Here is a 23,585-nt window from a genome sequence, read left to right on the forward strand (position 1 = left end):
GTCTACATCCTTTTCCAGATGTAGCTCAACAAGCCTAGCCATCTTGGCCACACCTTTATTCCCCAATGCCCCCGGGGAGCAGACTTCCTTTCGGTCTGCTATCCCCAAATGCCCTATTATCTGCCAATGTCAAAGTAGGGTGACCAAAACAACATGTCCAATTACAAGGTAACTATTTTACCCTGTTAGTGGACATGTTGTTTTGGTCTCCGTACTTTAACAATGGCAGATATTACCACGGTTCAAATTTGATGGGAACTGCGTGTCCAGTGAGTTGGCTATTTTGACTCGCAGGTTAGATAAGGAAATAACTAATGACTATTTACTAGTTATAGGTGTCATCTGGCAAGAAGCTAATACAAAAAGGTTGGAAGGAATATTGGGAGACTGAGAATTGTGGGCAGTGGGAATGTGCCAGGTTCTAATTGGCCATACACATTAGTTACTGGTCAGCAGGGACTCGGTACAGGTCACTGTAAAACATCATAAACTGGGGTCACAGTGTGCTGGACCATGACCAAAGACATGGCTAATGGATTCTAGTGGCACTTGTCACAGTGTATCACATACGACTACACCCTACAGCCAGAGTCTGCTGTTAACTGTGGGTTCTTGGGACAGCAATAGTGGGAACATAGTAGGGACAAATGCATATCCTTGCACTGTAATCCTGGTGGTGGTGCAGGCTTTGCCTGTGTACTGTGGGCATTGTGTGTAGACTGCACTCCAGGCACAAGCCCACACTCTCTCCCCCAAAGCAAAATGACTAAATCATTTGACAGTATGCAGTGCTGCCAGTGGCCATACCTTCTGCAGTCTGTGGGCAGGAGGAATGTGTGCAGGGCATAGTCAAATCCCCAATATTTGCTATTAGAAGGACTGTAGTCATTATTCTGTCCAAAGCCTACATGACAGCCCTGTTCAGAGTCTACAGGGCACCACCGAATGCCATGCGCAGCTCACTCTGGTAGTTTGGTATTTGGTCAATAGTCCCGTGACCACAGAGCCTGTCCTTTGCACATGTCTAGTGAAGAATTAGTACATAGTAGGCATGGCCTGTACCATTACCAACGGAGCAGCTTTACATGACCTTTGGCTGTGCCTAGCAGGCATCGGACACAGGGTGTGACATGCCACCCTGTCCTATGCTCATTTCCCTAAGACCATACAGAGTATAGACTCTGATATTGCCCAACGAGCACTTGATGACTTGGTACAGAATTTGGGTTTTAGGCCATGCTCATCTTCCAGTATGTTCTCTCAAGAGCCATAGTGCTTGGCACTAAGTTGTACCTAGTGAATGCTGGACACAGAACACAGGCTTTGTTCTTTACTTGCCCAATATTTCTGCTTATTGTCCAGTTGTTGTGCCTTATGGGGTGCAGACCATGGTCTTCGGCCATACTCTGCCCTGAGTTCCCATCTCCCCAGTGCTTTCTGGGTGCAGTATTTATCCATGCCCAGAGGGGTCATAACTTCAGCTTATGGCCTCTGGCAGCACTCTGCATGCATTGCCCTGTGCCAGCACTAGTAGTGCACAGACTTAAAGCAATGAGTCTTATGGTCTCACCTATCATAATTGAATTTCGATGGAAAATGCACATTTTGGTATCATACTATAAACTTCACCCCCCACTCTCTACTCTATGTAGAGCTTTCCAAAAGCAACCACACGTTGGAATGTTTCATTTCGATTTGTCATGCAGGGCTTAAGTTATAAGGGTCCCTAAAGGGTTTTTATTCTACACCTGTGTGTAAAACTAGTATGTAGCAGTTCCAGCTGTTAGTAGGGACCGGGCTAGACCTTTGTTCTTTATACACTGGTAGAATTGCAGAGTTTAGGTTATTGGGGTCACAGGGTAAAGGGACATTAATGTAATTTCACTTTAAGTTTGCTTGTGTTTACCTGTCCTTCTGTGCTTTTCCTGCCCCTCTTTTCTTGTTATTTCTATCGTATCATTAATTGGCATCAACCTTTTCCGTGTATTTCTGTCATTCCAAGCCTTTACTTATTTTGATAAATTAATCTGCTTCATTATTAAAAATGTTATGCTCTGTTATGGTGTTAGTCTATATTGTCTCTGTTTGTTGGATTATTACGTTTTAATAGTTTGTGTATTTCCCTATTAAAAATCATTTTGAAAAGTATGCTTTGAAAGAAAACCTGTGCTATTGCTCTCTGACTGTCTTAGCTGAAAACGTAATTTTTCCGGGAAAGTGATATTTTTTAGCACCTTAGTGACTGCCCAAGAGCTCTCTGGGGTTACTATGCGCCACTTCTGCTCCACATCCCCCATTTCTCTTCACTTAATGGAAGCTGGAACAAAAGTTCACACTTCTTGAGCCAATAATGTAACGGTGGTTCAAGTGCTAGTTCAAGGTTTGCAAACAGGTTCAGTTGGGTTGGGAACCAAGTAGCTATGAGCCAATCAGAACGGAACGTTTTTAAGGTAAAGATATATATTGAGCAAACAGTGTGATACATAAGAGAACATTGCAAATATAAACTGTAAATTTTAAACTTAGCAAACCGAGAATATGTCTTATGTAAATCACAGTGCGAGAAAACAGGAATTCAAGCAGTATTAGCAATGTAAGATTAGATAATAAACATTTGAATAGAATAGAGGAAAAGGAAGAGAAAGGGAAGTTAGGAGGGAGGTGAGGGAAATAAACTACATTATTAATAAAGCTATAGCCGTACAGGTATTCAAATAACAAAGCAGTTAAAATAGCAGAATAAATGTATCATTATCATTTTATTATTTAAATTTGAAACAGCCCTGATGAGGTGAAATGAAACAGGTCTGGGTTTTGAATACACAATCATCATACTGAAAAACTAAAGTATCAACTTTAAAGATATATTGAGGCAGTATCTCTGAACTTTTATTAATTCTGCATACAAACACACATGCACACGCACACCTTATAGACACAATCTCATTTTTCAATGAATGCGCATCTCTCACACTTTTTTCCTATTTACACCAGTATATTTATATTTGGCAGAGCCTTAGATTAGAATAGGGTGCTAATGGGATGGGGAGATTGAGGGAGTGCAGAGGTTTCCTTAGAATTCATCGGAGGCTGGTAAAGAGTAGGTACTCTGCGTCGCCAGCAGCGCCGTTCTAAGTCTGGAGTGCAGTAAGCGAGCAACGCAACAAGACAAATGCCTTTTTCACAGTTGCAAGTAAAATATTGAGAATCCACACTTTTTTTATTGATCTTTGTGATCCTGTTGCCGAGAGGCACTTTGCAGTGACAAAATATGTTGACAAGTGCATATCTCATCGCCGTGAGAAATGTGGTGACTGATTCTCCTTGTGTCTGCAATGTTGTACAAGGAACAAATGACCCAGCCGAAGACTATCCGTTACAGTGCATCTCAATTTAAGGACTTCCAACTACGGGCACTTTTTATCGCGCACTTCAGGCTAATAGTTGTCGCGGCTATTTTTCAACGAGAAAACCAGTTGAGATCTAACATTGCTTTCCCACATGGTTTGCAGCTATTTATCTATTTTATCCAAGAACTTAATAAATAGTGGTTTCGCTGTTTCCTGACTTAGGCATTTTTTCTGTCTTATCTTTTAGATGAGGCAACATTTTTTTTAAATTCACTGATTCTTGCTGTGGCACACTCACACTGTGGCCCTTAATTGATGCGCGTAAAGCTGACATGACAATTCACCATGTGGCCCTCTCTTGTCTTTAGCACCACAGCACTTTGGGCTCTATTGTTTTGGGACTTTTGTTTTACCACAGACAGAAAACATTCACATTTTTGGACTCAATATTTTTCAACAATCAAAGCTACCTCAAAGATTTTCTATATTGATGTTAGCCAGGATCAATACACCCTAAAAGTACTGGCCGTGAACAATTGTCTAATCTGGTGCATGATGAAAATAGTGAGATCTTTATAGCACCTAATTCATATTGGCCAGTAATAAACAAGATGACATAACATCCTTATGGAGAGGCTCACTAACTCAACGCTTTGTGAAGGTGGACCCATGACAGATAACATTTTAAGATATCCTAAGTAGATATGGCCGACCAGTAACTAAGAATTCTTGGTGTGCCAATATTGGACCTTGCCCTTTTTGCAGGTTTGTCCCCAAACTTTTTGCCTTCTTCCTCCTATTTATTCTGACCTGTTTTTGTTGATTTAGGAGTCTGGGCACTTTACCACTGCTAATCAGTGCTAAAGCACATATTTCTATATATGCTTTCTGTAGAAATTCTTTTGGTGATTGGTTTATTCATGATTGGCATATATGATTTACTAGTAAGTCCCTAGTAAAGTGCACCAGGTGTGCCCAGGACCTGTAAATCAAATGCTACTAGCGGGCTTGCAGCACAAATTGTGCATCCCACAAGAGTAGCCCTGCAAACATGTCTCAGACCTGCCGCTGCAGTGTCTGAGAGTGCATTTTTAAACTGTCATTTCGACCTGGCAAGTGCACCCACTTGCCAGGCCCAAACTTTCCCTTTTATTACATATAAGTCACCCCTAAGGTAGGCCCAAGGCAGCCCCACAGGCGGGGTGCAGTGTATTTAATAGGTAGGACATGTACTGGTGTTTTACATATCCTAATAGTGAAATGCTGCTAATTTCGTTTTTCACTTTTGCAAGGCCTATCTCTCCCATACGGTAACATGGGGATTGCCTCAAAATATCTTCAAAGTATAATTTCCCACTGGGAGCCGACAGAGATTTGGAGTTTGGGGTCTTTGAACTGACAATTTGAAAAACATATCTTTTGATGAAGTTGGTTTTTAGAAAGAGGGCATTTTCTTGCTTCATTGTTCTGTGCCTCTACCTGTCTGTAGAATCCATGTCTGGGTTAGGATGACAGTTGGGCTCCTGTGCATTCACTCTAGACAGTCACACAAAGGGAGCTGAGGTGTGCCTTGCATATCCTGATGGGCCATCACCAGGCTGATGGGACCTCCTGAGCTAGAGTGGTGGGAGGAGTTGTCACTGACACCTGAATAGGGTTGTGCCTGTCCGCACACAAAGCTGTCTCCACCCCACTGTAGTGTGTCTGAAGCCTGGTCATGGAAAGGCAGGGTCTTGTGCATTACAAAGACCTTCCTTTGAAGTTTTCCTACTTCAAAGGCAGAAACTAGTTTAGGTACTGTAGCTGTGACACGATAACTTCAGAATACTTTTGGACTGAGGTAATTCTACCAAGAAGAAGAGCTGGAGAAGCTGTCAGGAGGGACTGCCACTTTGCTGTTTGCTTTGCTGTGTTGACCTGCTGCTTGCTACTTCTGTCTTGGGCAGTGAAAGGACTGGACTTTGCTTTCTTCATCCTGCTTTCAAAGTTTCTCCAAGGGCTTGAGTTGAGCTTGCCCCCTGTTGGAAGTCTCAGGGATACCAAAGACTTCATCCACATCCTGTTACCAACACTGGGACTCCTCTGCTGTGAGTCCTGCATTGCTAAGTGGTGCCAAAACCAGTCCTGGTTCCTTGGAACTGAGTGGTTGTGCTCTAACTTCAATCAAAGTAAACATGACACCATCAACAATGCCACTGCCTGCACCAAAGCCATGGTCACCGCTCGTGAAGAGCATGACGCACTGCCTTGACGACATCGCAGCCCCTGGTTTGCAGAGGGCAACGCCATCGACTCAGACTTCATCAAACCATGCCACTGTCTGCACTGTGGCAGAGGGCACTGCTTGTGAAGAGAAAAATGCATCGCCCTGCCTCACATCGCAGCCCCTTGTTTGCTGACCGTTCTAAGCACCGACGCCGTGCTGCTGCCTGCACCAAAGTCATGGTCATTGCTCGTGAAGGGCCTGACAAATCAACCCCAATAACATTGCAGCCCCAGCCCCGCCGATGCCAGCACTCCTGACCTTGACATTGCAGCGCTCAATCTCCAGCCCATGTGACTTCAAGGCCTCAACGACTTCTGCCCGACTTTCGGAACCGATGCCCACCTGCAGATTTCATTGCAAGGTCCTCGATGCCGCTTCACTTCCAATGGTACTATGTTGCAGGTCTATCTGACACCGTATCACTGAACTGTCGGATTTGGATTGTTCAGGATGCCTTGATAGCCTCGTTTGGCACTATCGACTTCAAGGAACTGTATTTTAAAGTTTCTTTTTGCAAAATTCATATCTTTACTTGTATGTTGGATTTCTGTTGTTTTGGTCTCCAGAAGTTATGGACTCTTGAATTAAATAAAAAGACAATATAATTTTCCCATTCTTTTTCTACTTGGTATGCATAAGACATTTATTATTTCAGTTTCTAATGACAAATGATACAGACATTCTGAGAAACTGCTGCCTTAGACATTTTAGTTGTTTTATAAAGTCCCAGCCTCCAGAAGCATGACTTTGGCTTGTAACCCAAAGTAACACAATGCAGCGCAATGTGCTGCCTTGCGTTACTTTGCATCAAGGGGATGTTCCATGGGTGATTGTAGGAGAGTAGGATCTGCTTCACATGGGCACCCCCACTTTTTGCTGGTGTTTCCCTGTTTTTCGTACTTAGCCTGGCTGTGGCCCTGCTAATCAAGACCCCAGCCTAGCTGCTTCCTCTCTAAAATGGTTTCCATGTACATTAGGTACATCTCTCATTGGATTCTGGAGTGCCTTATGAGTCCCTAGTATATGGTATACTATGTACCCAGGGCATAGGTACCTCAGAGGCCTACCAGGGACCAAAGCATGTATTATGTCACCCCTGGGAAGCACTCCAAAATGACACCATAGGTCTGCTACTGCAGCCTGGGTAAGGTGGTGAATGCACCCCGTACTGTGGTATAGACTACCTATATCACTACCATTGCACACACATATAAAACCTATAAGTCACTCCTCTGACAGGCCTTAACAATCCTGGAGGCAGAGTGCTTGGTTTTTATGTGAGAGGGTGCCCCTGCATGAGCAGAGCCCCTCTGCAGCGTTTGAAGTACCTTCTCTGATGCTGTTTGTGGTGCAGCCTGACCATATACTCTTAAGTGCATTATAACCTCGCGGTAAATGCTAAATTTGGACTGGCTGCACGTAAACATGCCGTGTTTGGTGTCAAACACTTTGGAATACTACCCCCCTGCCAGTTCTGGTGGCGGGGGTAGCATTCCACCCTTCTAGAGGGAGAGACATGTTCACACTGGTCTACCCAGTAAAGACTTTCTAAACGCCCTGGCATCACAAAATGGATACCACTGCCACAGACACGGATCTGGCCTCCTGCTGCTTACTGAAACTCTGGCAGGGGAGGCCTGGACAATAGGTTTCCTGTCCCAGGAGGTGTAACCACCTCCCCAGACAGGCAGATGTATATTGGGGCTGGGCAGGAGCACTCTCTGGTGCTTTGAAGTCGTGCACTGGGGGCACACTTGGTGTCTCTGTGCATAGTCCAGTTCAAACCGGTTGCAGGGGCTACCTGCCCCTGCTCTGGTGCGAAACTGGACAAATGAAATGGGTGTAACCACCCCTCTTTCCAAACCCTCCCATATGTGGGTCCCCAGAGTATGTCCAACCCCCTACCTTAGTATAAGTATGGGATCCCAGTCCTTGAGACTTTAGATTACCCTGGACAAAACTCTGCAACATATATCCTGGACCTTCGACTTTCTATTTCGACTAGAAGACTGAAGAAATCTCCCTTGGGGTCAAGGAGTGACTCCCCTGCTTGGCAGGCACCAAAGAAGCAACTGTCCAGTCTGCAACTCTGAAGCTCTCGCTGGACGCTGAAGTCTTTGCATCGCCAGAGGTAGATTTCCAACATTCTCCGAGGCTACACTGAGTCCACAGCAAAGCAGAGGCCCATGGCTATCGTGGGTGACGTGGAACCGCGACCCCTGGACACCGTGATCTTTTGCCGGACCATCATTTTCCTGGTCTTCCTCGAAGTTGTGCTTTAGGCTCTGAGTAGCCCACGCCTTGGGCACCTACAGCACCAAAGATCTCTGGCCTCCACTCCACGAGAAACCCGTGGGCCAGTTTCCAGTGCGGCTGCTTGAAGCTCCTTCGCAATCGCTAGCCCGTTGGCTAGTGGGTCCCCACCAAGGCAACCCCCTTCTGATTGGCTTTTCTGGTTGCTCCAGACGTGCCCCAACTTACCCTTGCTGGGTGAGTCCCCCAGACCTTGCTGGTCTGCACCGACGTCCTTCTTCTCTTTCCACTTGACTTGCCAAGGCTTGTTGGGTCCATTCTGGTCGCCGACACCGCAGCACTCGACAGACTTTGTGGGACAGCTCGAATCCAGCTCCTGGTCATCGTCGACGCCTCCTGGACCTCGTGGCTGAAGAGTCAAGACACCCGTCAACTCACCTGAAGCACCCGACATCTGTGGGCATTGGACTATCAAGCCCCTGCTCCCTGGTAAGTGACCCAGACTCTGTCCCCTCTGCTTTCAGGTAACCTCCATCCTCGATCCAGGCTTGGATCGCTTTGGACACTGTTGAATACTAACTTGTAACTTAAGTACTTCGAACTCCAGCCTTATAAAGAGATTAGAGGGGTGTGTTTTATCTTAAATACATATATTTTAAATATATACATGGTGTGGTTGTCCTTTCATTTGGTCATTCAAGAAATTATAAACTGGTAAAACAAGCTGCTTTACATTCCTTCAAGACTTAGCCTGAAGGCTGCTCTCCTTAGCTACCACTAGGATAGCTTTCTATAAAGGTTGTCTTTAACCTATCACCATAAGGGGTTGTTTGGACTGATACAGAGTGCCCACTATAATTAGTGGACAGCATATATCAGGTCAACTTCTCACAGTGATGCATGGGAATTCCCATGCAGCCAACCATGGTTTTAGATGCAAATCCATATCTATATAGAATTTAGGACAGGGATTTGCATTATAATCCTGCGCCTCGCTAAGGTAGGCGTAACAATGAGAAATGTATTAATTGCTCCCCGGTTATTCCTCTTTGTATGCATGCTGCATTTTACAGTACACATATAAAAAGGGAATTGCCTTAAAGCATAGATTTCGTACAGGAAGGAACCCCTTCCTGCACAGAAACTATGCTGACCACAACGCAGACACCCTTGCACTATGGCATAAGAGTGTCCCCATTGGCGCATTGATACCAAAAGGTGTGGCAGCCAAAAACAGCGCAAAACTGCACCACTTCTTAGTAGATATGGCATAGCTATGCTCTCTTCCATTCACGCTACACAGCACAGCAACTTTACTTGTTGTGTTGCTTTGCATGAACTTTTTGTAACTATGACCCTATGTTCTATACGGTGACTTTTCTGTTACAAGTCATTGTTATCAGCTCTGTCAGTCTGATTGGTTGAAGAAGCCCATCACAATGCCTAGACTACATTCGGTTGTTAAATTTGGGTAATAAGAAGGAGGGGACAGGAAGAAGGCTCATTTCCCAGTCTCTTCACTTATTTTGTAGCACACGCACTGCTGCAATATATATTTATACATTTTAAAGCTAGCCTGTGCTGTTTATTAATGATGAGGCAACTAACACAGTGAATACCAATAGATGGGTCCAGAAGATGGCTCTGCCTTGTTCTCTCTTTCCATGTAGGACATTTATTTAAACTTTGAAACAATTCCTCATCCTTTGGGGACCAGCTTGAGTTTGTTGACCCACCCCTCTCAAAATACCTGATATGTTGGTGTCAAATGAAAGACTGGAACCAGAACAATTGTGTCCTGGTGACATAAAGCTCAGTGGAAACCCTGTCTAAGGGAAGTCACCCATGCACATGATTGTTTCAAGCAACAGTGGATGTTCTGAAGCAGAATCGAGCTGAAAGTAATACACATACAAGTATGTAGAAGATTGTAAAGCTGTGTAGAGGATAATAATACTTGCAGCTTATTTCTTTTGTTTTATGTTGTTGTGACCAGGTCGAGCATATTCTACAGAGCCTGCATAGACATCCCCAGAGGCACAGAGCTGCTGGTATGGTACAATGACAGCTACACATCTTTCTTTGGAATTCCCTTACAATGCATCGCACAAGATGAAAACTGTAAGACATTTACTACATTTCAATATTATTATTGTTTCCTCCTTTCCTACGGAATAAATATCTTGTACTTTCTGACTTTACAATGGACCCATTGATGTTAATACACTATCTTTATTGGAGAGCTGGTTGAGGTTCATAATCTGCTGTGATGAACTTTATTGTCTTGAGAGTAGGTGATGCCACTCTGGGATATATACTGGAAATAAAGGATGTGGTAAAATATCCCTTCACTTGCTTGTCCTTATGAGCCAAGGGTATAGGGCCTGATTCACAAAGGTAAACTTACACTTTCGTGTAAGTTTACGATTGTTTGCTATTCACAAAGGCATTTAACGAGTAGCATCCTTACGACTGAGGAGTCCCCGCACGTGAAAAAATAGGATTGCCCATTCTGCTGGATCACCACTCTATGGGGTGATAATCTTTGTTGTGTTCTATAAAACTACTGCATATGATGTGGAACTACCAGAAGTGGTCGGTACAGTTGTGTTAGTAATGGCTGCAAAGCAATCCTCAGCTAAAAAAATAGCTGGCCTAAAATACAAGTCGGGAAAGGGACAGAAACCCAGGGATTAAAACAACCCCTCTGCCAATGCTGTAGTGACTGTGCCTAAACTATCTTTCAGTTAGTGGCTACTCGTTTTGCTGTTCACACTATTTAAGACCTGGTCAGAGCTGACCTTAAATTCAGCAGTAAATATTACCATTTTTAGGTGGTCTAATTTTCCTAAAGAAGAAAGCCAATAATATAACCCGTATAACGCTAATGGTAGTGCACTTACTGCGTTTGGTAATTTTCCCAGTTCACAAAACCCGGTAATCTGTTTTCACTGATAAGAGGCATTGTCCCCTTCTGGAATGGGTGGTATGTTACCAAAAGCTGTAAGTTTACAATTGCCACCATTTCACTCTACTTATTTCTAAATAGGCATCCTGGTACCACTGTGCCCCTAAAGCAAAACTCTCTGCACTAGTTTACATGACCTAAAGACTTTTGGTAAAGGTGTCCCTGGTACTGACAACGAAAACTTTTTCTGCAGATAGTCTACCTTCTAGAGGGTCTTTGGAGGTTTGAAAAACCAGCAGAAACCTTGTGTGAGCAGATGGAAATGTCCACAAGCACGGGTTACAGCTTTGTTCATTACTGACTTCGACCCCCCACCCCCTCTTTCTCTTGCACCATATTTCACATATCCTATTTTGAAGATATCCTTTGAGTAGTCTGTAATAGTTTTTATAGAACACTTTATTGGCATTCTCTGATAGTATGCAATACAATAAACCAGGTAGTTCTATATGTGCCATTTGAATATGTCATTATTAGGCAATACCATCCATGTGATCTTATCTTTATTTCAAATCCATACTGACCTACCTTACCCATCAGAAGTAGAGGTTGTACCATCAGAAAAGTATTATTCTATCCAACTGCCCCAAATCCAGCGTTCACATTAAACATTTCTGACCCTACTAATGCTTTGCTGAAGCTTTACTCCTTGCCTTCAGCTGTATATTTGATATACAAGAGGAGAACACTAGAAACTTTCAAGACTGCCCCTCTGCAGCTTGCTACTCTAGTGTCAGTCTGTAGGGTGCTGGCATTGGTGATTGTATCATTCTTGCTGCATGAATGGGCCATAGCTTAACCACAGTGGTCTGCTGCTTCAATTGAGTTGAGGTATGAAAAAATTGTAGCTTTTGAGGTCATATCTCTGGGCAGTCAAAGGAAATCAAAAAGGTTTCTACAGCTCCACAAAAGTACCCAAATACAACTCACCTGCAACTGCATTCCCGAGCAATACTATTATCACATATGAGAGGAGATCATTGGCCTGTAGCCTTACTCGTATCTCACAAGTCTCCACTGGTTGTTGGTATCCAATTTCAGGCCACAAAGCTTTTAAGTTAAACACACTTCAGTGTGGAGCATTGACCTATACCGGCAGCATGTACTTTGGGCAGTGATTTCGGGAGACAATTTGATGTTATGCATAGTTCCTTTTTGTGTAAACTGAGTGTCTGGCTCAGCTCTTCAAGGTTTGCTTTCACACCCATCGGTGACATGAGTAAACTTAGTTCATTGCATCAACGCTTGAAAGTGAGAGACAGATTTTTGTAGCTCTGCAGAACTCTACCCAATACATAGTTAAAGTGGCATCAATGTTTTTTGTTTACTAACATTTCTTAAACAAGGATCCAGGGACACCATGGTGATCAGAAACAATTATTTTTTCCTCGCTTCGGGAAAAGTTGATACACCATAAATTCTCTCTGCTCTTTTTTGGTACTGACCGCTAAAAACAAATAAAAACAGTCAAACTGTCTGACTAGCTTTGGAATATGAAAGTATATGAAACAAAATACATTCCTGTGCTACCTTTATTGTTTCAGGGATTAGGATGATTGAGCTTAATAAAGGAAATTTCAATACAGGACACTTTATTACAGCTGTGTTCATTGCCTGGAGGAGAAGGCAAATACATTTCCTAAAGCTGTGCACTTTTTAGCACAATTTTTTTGTGTGTGTAAAATGTCACTGTCATTCTTAGTCTGGTGTAATGCACCACACTGCATGTACTTCACTCAGTCTCTTCTCCAACTTCGTTGTCCTTAGAACTTTATTGCTTCAAATCATTCTCACAATGCAATGTGAGGAGCTATCAGGGCTATTCAAGTAGTGAATTGACTTGTATCAGTATCATGCATGAGCTCAGATAGGTGCAACTGAATTTTATGTCAGAGATAGAGCTACATGTTTGTTTGGTTGACTCTTTACAAACCCAACCTACCCACCCCAACAAAGGGCCAAACACATAGCACTAGCTTTTCTCTATCTTCTCCAATCTCTGTAAGCCAGTTTCTGGTTGATGATGTATAGTCAAGGGTTTGGAAACTGGTCCCCGTCTCGCCCACTGATAAGTCACTAAGCTTATGAAGTCCTTCTATAGCTACGATTGGCCCTTATGTTATGACCATCTTCAATGTTTTCTATGAATCTTGTTTACTTTCTGGCAGTCTTACACATCCTCTGTTATCTCTAAATGTACTGCAAATCCCACTATTTTGGCCAGTTTTCAGATTATTTATTTGGTCCCTGCTATCTCAAACATTTTGGAATCTTATGTAAGTTATCAAATATGACTATACCCTCTGGAGAAAAATAGTCTCCATGGTCAACAAGTGGCTTTCCACCCACATCAGGAAAAGGAATCTGTTTCCACTCTGTATCATAATAATTGGTCGCTGGCATCAGTGCACTGGTTCTAATGGATGTGTTGACCACATTTGACTCTGTCAACCATTAGCTTGAAGAAGCTCTGGATCATAAGTATGACTAACACCCTAAAATGCGTAAGTCTTTTGTCAAGGATCATTCTATGGAAATACACCTCCATCCATTCTCCTCCTCAGAGGTGCAGAATGTACTGCATGCAGACAAAAGTCAACACTTTTTTTCAGCTTTTATGTCTGTGTGTAGCCATTGGCCAGTCAGATTCTAGTATAACACTGCTGGCAGGCTTTAGGAGCCAGTTACGCCGCTTTTATTATTGGTTTTAATATTTGTCACTCTCACTTAGCTTTGTGCACTGCGCCGTGTATTTTACTGCATTACCGCTCCGCACTATATAGAATTTGCCTGTATCTGAATTTGTAATCATTTGGGGAATGGAAGGGCTCTGGTTACCTTGGAATTGTACCCTTACCTTTTAAAACCTCCCATCATTCAGCGTTTGCTCCCCGGTCCACCACAGCTTTTGCTGATTGTGTGGAGGGAGCACCAGCACTACATTTCCCCTCACTTCCGCCAGGACAACTGATGGGTGCCATCTTGGGAGGGAGACGGTCTAGTCTCTCCACAAGTTTATCTACACCACACTTAAATCCAGGAAATGGCGCAGACGCGCATTAGATAATGCTGCTGGCAGGCTCTGGGGAGCCAGTTACGCCGCTTTCATTATTGGTTTTGATATTTGTCACTCTCACTTAGCTCTGGGCACTGCGCCGTGTATTTTACTGCATTACCGCTCCGCACCATATGGAATTTGCCTGTCTCTGAATTTGTAATCATTTGGGGACTGGAAGGGCTCGGGTCACCTTGGAATTGTACCCTTACCTTTTAAAAGCTCCTGTTCCTTGGCGTTTGCTCCCCGGTCCACCACAGCTTTTGCTGATTGTGTGGAGGGAGCACCAACGCTACATTTCCCCTCACTTCCGCCAGGACAACTGACGGGTGCCATCTTGGGAGGGAGACGGTCTAGTCTCTCCACAAGTTTACCTGCACCCACTATAAATCCAACAAATGGCGCTGATGCGCAGTGGGCGTGCCAGTGGCTCTCCAAAGGCGCGCCAAAGGCAAGCCCGTCTGTGCCCGTCCGCGTCCGAAACTCATCCAGCGCCAGACATGCTGCTGGTTTCCAATCAGACAAGGTATTTTCGCCAAATTTCTTAAGGCAGTTGAATACTACAAATCAGTGTGGACACTATTTGGATGCGGATAAAATTAGAGGCCCTATTACTTGCCAGGAATGTCGAGCACAGGTACCATTTGTTGAACTCAATCATGCTCCGGCAAAAAACAAAGGAGTTAACCATCAGGCGGTAATAAAAGGGGGACTAATTAATGCACACTCCCTAGTTAAACATGCATTTGACATTAGAGAGCTAATCATAGATAATGAATTAGACTTTCTATGTATTACCGAAACCTGGTTAAAAGAAGATTACAATCCAGATATCGCAGTTGCTTTGCCCCCTAACTATACCACCTTTAGGAAAGACAGAGAGGACGGTAGGGGGGGGAGGAGTGGCTATCATTCATAGAGACACTCTACAATGGAAACATTTTAACTTACATGCGCTCAAGGGAGCAGAAAGCCTTGGCTTCTGCTGTGGATCATCCTCATTCTCCGGAGCTTTAATTTACCGCCCCCAGGCAACAGCAGTACCTTTTTGGACTCATTAGGGAAGACCCTTAGTCAAGCCCTGCTTAGATACGCTAACTTTACATTGCTTGGAGATATTATTCTACACGTAGAATGTGGTAATAATTCTGGGTCACCACCTTTTTGGAAAAAGTCACTCCACTGGGCCTGAACCAACTAGTTCAGGGGCCGACACACAGGGCAGGGCATACGTTGGATGCAGTCTGCTCCAACCTTACCTCACTTCAGATAGAGGCTCCTATCCCGCAGGCTTGGCCAGATCACTATTTTATTCCCCTGGCCATCCGAATACCTAAGATGGCACAGGCAGCCATGAACAGCAATCTGGGGGTGCCGAGGCATAAATGGCATCTGTTAGCCACTAACCCCAGCTTACCCATAAGTGCCCAAGAAAAGGTACCAAGCAGAGGACTCCCACCGTTTCCACATCTGGATGACGGCTATAAGTGAGAAACTAATTCCCTCAAAGCACACCACCAGAAGGGGTCAAATAAAATCACATAATGATCCATGGTTCACTATAGATCTAGCGAAACAACATCTACAATGCAAACAACTAGAACGTAGATGGAGAAGGGGATATGAAGCAGCCAATTTACATATCTTTAAAACCTACAGAAAACAATATAATTTGGCTATTAAATCAGCAAAAAAAGATTCTTTTGGTAATAGAATAGCTATGGCGAAGCACAACCAAAAAGAGATTTTTGAAATTGTAAAATCTTCTATTGACCCCAAAGCTTTACACTCAGAAGTTCCTCCTTCTCAAACTCTTTGCAATGATATTGCAACATATTTTGAGGACAAAATAAAGAACATTCAAAAGGATTTTGGAACTCTAAGCTTACCAGAATCTCTCAAAGAACATGAGCTGGATCATAAGCATGATAGGCCCGTCCTTCACGCCTTTCAAACCGTTACTTTACCCCAGACTCACAAAGCCATCTTAGCATGCAAATCAGGTTCGCCATTGGATGCATGCCACCCAACGATACTACATCATATCGTTGACATAGTAAATCCGGTGATTAATGATATTGTGAATTCCTCACTATCCCCCAGCATAGTGCCTTATGAGTGGAAATTTGCCATTGTAAAGCCACTAAAGAAAAAACAAAATATAGCCCCGTCTAACCTTTCCAATTATAGGCCCATATCCTTACTACCCATTTTAGGTAAGATCACAGAGAGAATGGTCTATAAGGAACTTTCCACTTTTTCTGAATCAGCTCAGATTTTCCACCCTCGTCAATCTGGTTTTCGCCCGAAACATTCCACCGAATCCGCGCTACTGGAGATATCGGACACCCTAAAATTCATTTCAGACAATGGCAAGAAGGCAGTGCTGATCCTTTTGGATCTGTCTGCCGCTTTTGATACCATCTCTCATAACATCCTGTTAGCAAGACTAAAATTTGCGGCATCTCCAACAGTGCACTGGCCTGGATCACGTCCTTAATGTATAATCGGAGGCAAGCAGTCTCCCTGGGCACCTTTCTCTCCTCAGAACGCACCATCACCACGGGAGTCCCACAGGGTGCCTCATTTAATCCACTCCTCTTTAATATATACATGGCCCCACTTATCTCCCTCATTTCGGCTTATGGGATTGAAACAACATCCTATGCTGATGATACTCAGCTGATCCTGTCCCTTGAGAAAAACTCCACGGAAGCTGAAGAAAATTTCAAAGCCTGTCTTACGGCGGTCATCAAATGGATGAAAAACAATCATCTCCGTTGTAACACGGATAATCCCTTTCAACCCAAGTACTGGTGGCCGGAAGAGGCAGCAGGCCCTCCATCCACTGTGGAGGTGGCTAAAAACCTGAGGGTGTGGTTTGACTCCTCCCTCTCCTTCAAACCCCATGCACTCAAGGTGGTGGGTACATGCTTTGACCTAATTAAAACCATGAAAAAATTACTTGATTTGATTCCGCTTGATGCAAGGAAAACAGTGGCAGTGGCCCGAATACTCTCACGTTTAGACTACTGTAATAGCCTCCTGGCAGAGGTCAATAAATCAACCCTGAGGAGGCAACAGGTAGGGCAACATGCAACAGCCAGATTGGTCTTAAAACTTCCCTGTAGGAGGAGGAGCCTAGCGCGCAACCAAGATGGCCGCGTAGGTGCGAGGCTCCCGAGGACCTCCGCGACCTCCTATGACTATCCTGAACATATCCTGTCCCAGATGAGGGGACTGTGTTGGTGAGCCTGAGCTGAGGTGGCACCCGTTTTCCGCTTCCAAATCGGACCTCGGACACCGGCTTTAGCACCGATTGAGGTTTGCGGCCTTCTCCTAGCCGAACCCCGGATTTGCGCTGTGGGGCGATCCAGTGGCAAAGTGAACAACAGCGGCGGGCAGGGCTTGGTGGCTCGCGTACCCCGCACTTTCACTTTCGCTTTCGCACCCCCCTTGCTGTCTCTGCGAGGTTGGGTCGCGGGGCTTTGTGTGTTGGTGTGGCCTCGCCGGGGGGCCCTGCCTGCCCGCCGGCTGTGATCCGCCCCGCAGATCTGGGGTGGCACCCCCCCGGAGCCCGTGGACCGGCTTGCCTGCCCTTCAAGACGTGGCTGGTGCGACCGGGAGACTGGGACCATGGCCACGAAACAAGATGGTGACCGGGCAAAGATAAAATCGACCCGGCGTGGCGCAGCCCATCAGTCCAACAGCATGGACCGATATACCCTCCAGAAGGGATCTCCCGAGGTGCCACGCAGGTCCCCTGAGGGCCCTACTGATGCCCCCGATCTGCCCACGGATCTGACTCTGCGGGATGTCATGGGCGCCATCGCCGAGATGAAGGCCTCGGTGGGCCAGCGTTTTGATACACTGGCGCAGAAGATCGACTCGGTCCTCGTGGATGTTGGCCTGGTAAGGGCCGATCTCTCCAAGACCAACGACCGAGTCGACTCTTTGGCCCATACCGCATCGGGCCTTACGACAGATGTGGCGGCCCTACAAGCGGAGGTGCGCCGGCTTGCTCGGGCGAGTGCGCTGATGGATCGCCGCCTGGAGGACTCCGAGAGTCGGGCCCGGAGGAACAACATCCGTATCATCGGGGTGCCTGAGGGACGTGAGGAGGCTGCGGCGGACCTTTTCGTGGAAGACCTGATTGTTACCCATCTCCAGCCACGGGGGCTGAGTAAATTCTTTGCTGTGGAGAGGGCCCACAGGGTTCCCGGGGGAAGGCCTAAGGTCGGAGCCGCTCCGAGACCTCTCATTGCCCGGATTTTTAATTTTCGGGACAGAGACGCTATCCTGCAATCCTCCAGACTACAGGGACCGATTAGACTTGACAATATGGACATTAATTTTTATCCTGATTTCACCCCTGCGGTCCAGAAGCAGAGACTGAGCTTCCTCGGTGTCAAACGCCGTCTTCGGGACCTAAACCTCAAATACGCCATGCTTTTCCCAGCTAAGCTGCGAGTGGAGGTGGATGGTCGCACGCACTTTTTTGATCGTCCCGAAGCGGCCGGGGACTGGCTGGATACTCTGTCTGGGGATCGGGATCGGGGTGGCGGGGGGGGAGCGGCCGGGGGAGAGGGCTCGCCGGATCAAGACTGAGGGACTAATATTAGGCCTCGCTCGGGACAAAAATGATGCCACTTTTGACCATACGTCTGTTCGCTTAAGTTCCCCTCCTATGGAGGTTGTGTGGGGTCTCTTGGGGGTTCTCCCTCCTCCTCTGGGGGTCTAGTTAGTTTAACTATCTATGGGGCGACAGGCACACTGCACGTTGGGGGGGCTGTCTGGGCTCATGCAGGGGTGCAGGGAGGGAGGAGTTCTGTTGGGGTGGGTGGGCAGGGATGGGGTGTTGTTCGTTATTATCACAAGGCAACCCTTTTTTTGTGTTGGTTCTACTGTGCTCTCGGGGGGACGAATGATGGTTTCTGTGTATGATGGGGGGTAGGGAATTAACTTTGTTGTCTTGGAACGTTAATGGACTGGGGGACAGGATCAAACGGGGTGTGGTCCTGCAGTTTCTGAAGCGACTCTCGCCCGATGTAGTCTTTCTGCAGGAGACACACCTTATTGGCAATTCCTTCTGTGCCATGAATCGGCGTGGCTACCGCCTCGTGGCCCACTCGCGCTTCACGTCAGGCTCAAGGGGTGTGGGTATCATGGTAAAGAATTCGCTCCCGTTAGAAATTGATGAGGTGCTCCACGATGATAGGGGACGTTACACTGTCTTGGTGGGGAGAATGGAGGGCAAAGTGGTTGTCTTTGTGTCAGTGTACGTCCCACCGGGGTTGCAGTCGACCACCTTTGCAGACCTGGGGCGCCTCCTCCTTGGCCTTCCGGGGGGGCTTCTGGTGGTGGGGGGGGATTTCAACGCGGTGGTTTCTGGGACTGTGGATCGTCACCCCCCTAGGGACCTCCCCCGGGCACAGGCGTGGCTATCCGGCCTCTTGGATACACTGGGATTGGTGGACTGCTGGCGCTTAAAACATCCCACGCAGCTGCAGTACACTTTCCACTCGGGGGCCCATGGTAGTCTCTCACGGCTTGATTATGTCCTTGTCCCGGCGGCCTATGTCGGGAGGGTGGGGGAGGTGCGCCATTTGGCACGGGGTATCTCGGACCACTCCCCGCTTCTGTTACATTTCGATGTCTTTCCGAGGGGTGAGAGCAGGGTGGTCCCAATCAATTCCTGGTACCTGCGCAACCCCACCATTCGCGCTGACTTGATTAAATCCCTCCAGCGCTATTTTGATGAGAATGTGGGGTCAGTGCCTTCGGCTATCTCCCTGTGGGAGGCCTTCAAAACAGTACTCAGAGGGGAGGCCCTATCCCTTATTTCCCACGCCCGGAGGCGCGAGCGGGAGGAGGTGACCCGGGTGGAGGCTGAAATAGATGAGTTGGAGGGTAATCTAGAAGATGGGGTGACGGATGCTGCACTACATGTCCTCCAACTCAAACAAGCGGCTTATAGGGCCCTCGTCACGGAGGCGGCCAGGGGCCTTAGTAGAGAGCAACAGGGGCGACTGTATGATGTGGGTGATAAGGCTGGTAAACTGATAGCGTGGTTGGATAAAAAGGAGAGAGCGAATCGTGTGGTCCCGCTGATTGAGAAAACGAATGGTGTGTGTGTAACTGAGCCAGAAGAAATTGTCTCCTGTTTCGCGGATTATTTCCGCGAGGTGTATTCCCCGGTCTCTTCTTGCTCTGAAGAGGATTCCCGTGCCCTGCTCAGGGATATCGCGCTGCCGTCCCTTTCTGGGGAGGACAGGGTGTCGCTGGACGCCGCTCCCACCTCCGACGAAATCGCCCTCGCCATACGCTCGGTCGCTTCTGGCAAGGCCATGGGCCCGAATGGTATCCCTATCGAGTTGTATAAGCTGCGACCGGATACATTGGCGCCTCACCTCCGCGCAATGTTCCTGGCGGCCCACTCGCTGGGCTCCCTCCCGCTTGACCAGCGTCTGGCTACAATCGTGGTGATCCACAAGGAAGGGAGACCTCGGGACCGTGTTACTTCTTATCGGCCTATCTCGCTACTGAATGCGGAGCCCAAAATTCTCGCCAAGGTACTGGCCAATCGGCTGGTCGGTGTGGTGGGAGATCTGGTTCATCAGGACCAGTCTGGCTTTATTCCCCATCGCAGCACAGCCCTTAACCTGCGGCGTTTGCATGGGGTGCTCGCGCGCGTCCCATTTATACGGGAACCGGCCATTTTGGCGTCCTTGGACGCCACCATGGCGTTTGACACGCTTGAGTGGCCATACATCTGGGCGATGCTTGCGAAGTTTGGATTTGGCCCAGGATTCATCAGTTGGGTCAAATTGTCGTATTCGGGCCCATTGGCGCAGGTGGTGGTGAACGGAAGAGTATCGGCCCCGTTTGAGCTGGGCCGGGGCACGCGACAGGGCTGTCCCTTGTCGCCGCTTCTTTTTGCGCTTGCCTTGGAGCCCCTGGCGGAGTGGCTGCGGTGGGAGCCTTCCATCCGTGGTCTCCGTTGGCCCCCGAGTATGAGGACCGCGTATCCCTATACGCTGATGACATCCTTCTGTACCTAGCCTCCCCACGTAAATCACTTATAGTGCTGGTTGATGTTTTACATTCATTTGGTCGTAACTCCGGTCTCGTCATCAACTGGGCTAAATCGTGCATGTATGTTCTCTCTGGGGAGGCTCCTATTCTCCCGCGGGGCTGTCCGATCCAGATCGCCCCGCAGGGATTTCGGTACCTGGGTGTCTTCATTACTCTGGACCCGGAGGCCCGGTATGAACGGAACCTGCTTCCCCCCCTCCAGCGCCTGCGGGTAGATGTCGCACGCTGGCGGCGCCTGCCGCTTTCGCCGCTCGGCCGGGCGGCATTGTTCAAGATGATGTCTCTGCCGCGTTTCCTGTACGCTTTGCAGAACACTATGGACTTAGTCCCGGCGCGCTACTTCCGTGAGGTGGAGAGTCTGCAACGCCGCCTGTTCTGGGACGGGAGGCCGCGTATTGCCCTGGCGAAGCTGATGCTCCCATGGTATGACGGGGGGATTGCCCTCCCGGATATTAAACGGTACTATTGGGCCTCCCAGCTCGCTGCAATTAACCATGGCCTATACGGGCCCGCCTTAAACCCGGCATTCGAAATGGACAAGATGCTCCTGCCAGGTGGCGACTACAATCGAGCGCTCTATTCTAGCGCGCCCGACGCTCGTCTGACGGGCCCCACGCGTGTCATGGTGCAAGTGTGGCACGCGGCCAATGCAGCTATGGGGTGGAAGGACCGTTTGACCCGGGCGTCAACACTATACGCGTCTGAGCGGTTAGGTTCCCTGTGGACCTCTAAGGGCTTTGAGAAGTGGGACATAATAGGTATCAGTAAAGTGGGGGATCTCTGGACGAGGGGAGGATTTAAAACGTTCGATATGCTGCAGACGGAATTTCAGTTGCAGGGCAGTGAATACTTTCGGTATTTGCATGTCCGTCATGCGCTGGGCTCCGTCTTCTCGGACGTTGCCTCCATCCCGGAATATTCCCCCCTGGAGGATAGAATGCTGGATGGGCACGTCCCGGACAGCACGATCTCACTGATATACAAAAAGCTGATAAACGACCGCTCGGGCCTGTTGACTGCCCTTCGTGCGGCTTGGGTTGCCGACGGGCTGGAGTTGGACGACGAGGACTGGACCTCCGCGGTGGCCTCCCCGAAGGAGGTGGCCATACCGGCTCGCCTTCGCTTCGTCCAGCTCAAGATACTCCACCGGGTCTACATGACGGGGCCAAAGCTTCTGCATATGGGCTATGCTGGAGATGGGTTGTGTAAGCGTGGGTGTGGTGCTTTGGGGACCTTTCTGCATATTTTATGGGAGTGCCCGGAGGTGGAGGGGTTCTGGCGTGGTATACATGAGGTGCTGCGACTGGTTACGCATGTGGCGCTGTTGCCTGAAGCGAGGAGATGCCTGTTGAATGTGTGGGAACCGACTGATTACTCGGCGCCGCAGACGTGGTGGGTGACTCTGGGATATATGATAGCCAAGCGTGATATTGCTCAACTGTGGGGATCCCAGAGGCCCCCGACGGTCTCGGCCTGGAAAGAACACATGGACTGGTGCATGTTTCGAGAAAAGGTGGTGTATGTGGCGAGGGGTAAGCCTGCGACATGGGTGAAAGTATGGGGCCCCTGGAACGCCTACCGCGGGGGTATCTGTGCACCACCGTTGCTGCCTGATACCTCGCCAGCCCCATCCCCTTAGCCGACCCATTCCCCCGCCGCCGGGCATTGGGTTCCCCCAGTCCTCGCTCTGTTCTCTTCCCCCTCTTTAGACTTCTGTGGATAGTTGGGATCCCCCCTCTAGGGGAGCACGTGCTGCTATTTCCGATTGTGGGTTGCCTTGTGGGTGTGGTTTTCTTGTTGTTCTTAATTTAAAATGAAACCGTATAATGGGGTCTGGATGATGTGGCTTTTGACGTTGTTACCTCCTGAGAAATGTTCCTCCGTAACACCACGTGTTCCATAAATGTATGTCGTATGTTCTTATCATTGCTAGCGGCCGGCCGGAAGGTTGTAGGCCCATACTTGTATACTCTTAAGACTTGTAATAAACGGTTTCAAAAAAAAAAAAAAACTTCCCTGTAGGGCGTCAGCCTCAGGGGCTCTGAAAACCCTTAATTGGCTCCTGTTACACAAGATAATTTTATTCAAACTTCTCCTCACGACCTTCAGAGCAACTCGCCGACTAGGGCCAGTATATCTCTCCACAAGATTTACACCATACACTACAATGAGGACACTCAGATGTACTTCTGCAAACCTACTCAAATTGCCCGGCTTCAAACTTAAAACCAGGGGAGGGAAGTCGGCTACTGTGTTAGGGGCAAAGGCTTGGAATTTCATGCCAAACAAATTAAGATTAATGGAATCTGAAAAGCAGTTTAGGAAGGCCCTTAAGACATGGATCTATGGAACATCTGATGAATCTTGCCTTGCCCTCCTCTAGATCTTAACTCTTCACTGCTGAAGTTCATTATCTTATAGCGCCAGGAGGCTCCTCTGGGAGTGACAGTTTGCGCTTTATAAATGCCACATTTCATTTCATTTCAGTGTGAGACGTCTTGTTTTACTTATACTTGCATAACACCAACTCCACTTGGCGGGTAGACTGGTAAGTGGCACCATTGCATGGATGGGAGTCACTTCGCCATGCTAAATTAG

The 23,585-nt window shown here is 47.4% G+C and overlaps 1 protein-coding gene across 3 annotated transcripts in view; it reads left to right on the plus strand.

Moving 5' to 3' along the window:
* The window catches only part of PRDM6 (PR/SET domain 6), a 327,951-nt gene that overhangs the window by 231,874 nt on the left and 72,492 nt on the right, over window positions 1-23,585 (plus strand). For all 3 annotated transcript variants that reach the window (XM_085640772.1, XM_085640774.1, XM_085640773.1), the window contains exon 5: window positions 9,866-9,990. In XM_085640772.1, the coding sequence (XP_085496898.1) occupies window positions 9,866-9,990 (125 nt within the window). The remainder of the gene's footprint in view (window positions 1-9,865; window positions 9,991-23,585) is intronic.

This window comes from Triturus cristatus, chromosome 2_1, assembly GCF_964204655.1.
Source record: "Triturus cristatus chromosome 2_1, aTriCri1.1, whole genome shotgun sequence".
NCBI lineage: Eukaryota > Metazoa > Chordata > Amphibia > Caudata > Salamandridae > Triturus > Triturus cristatus.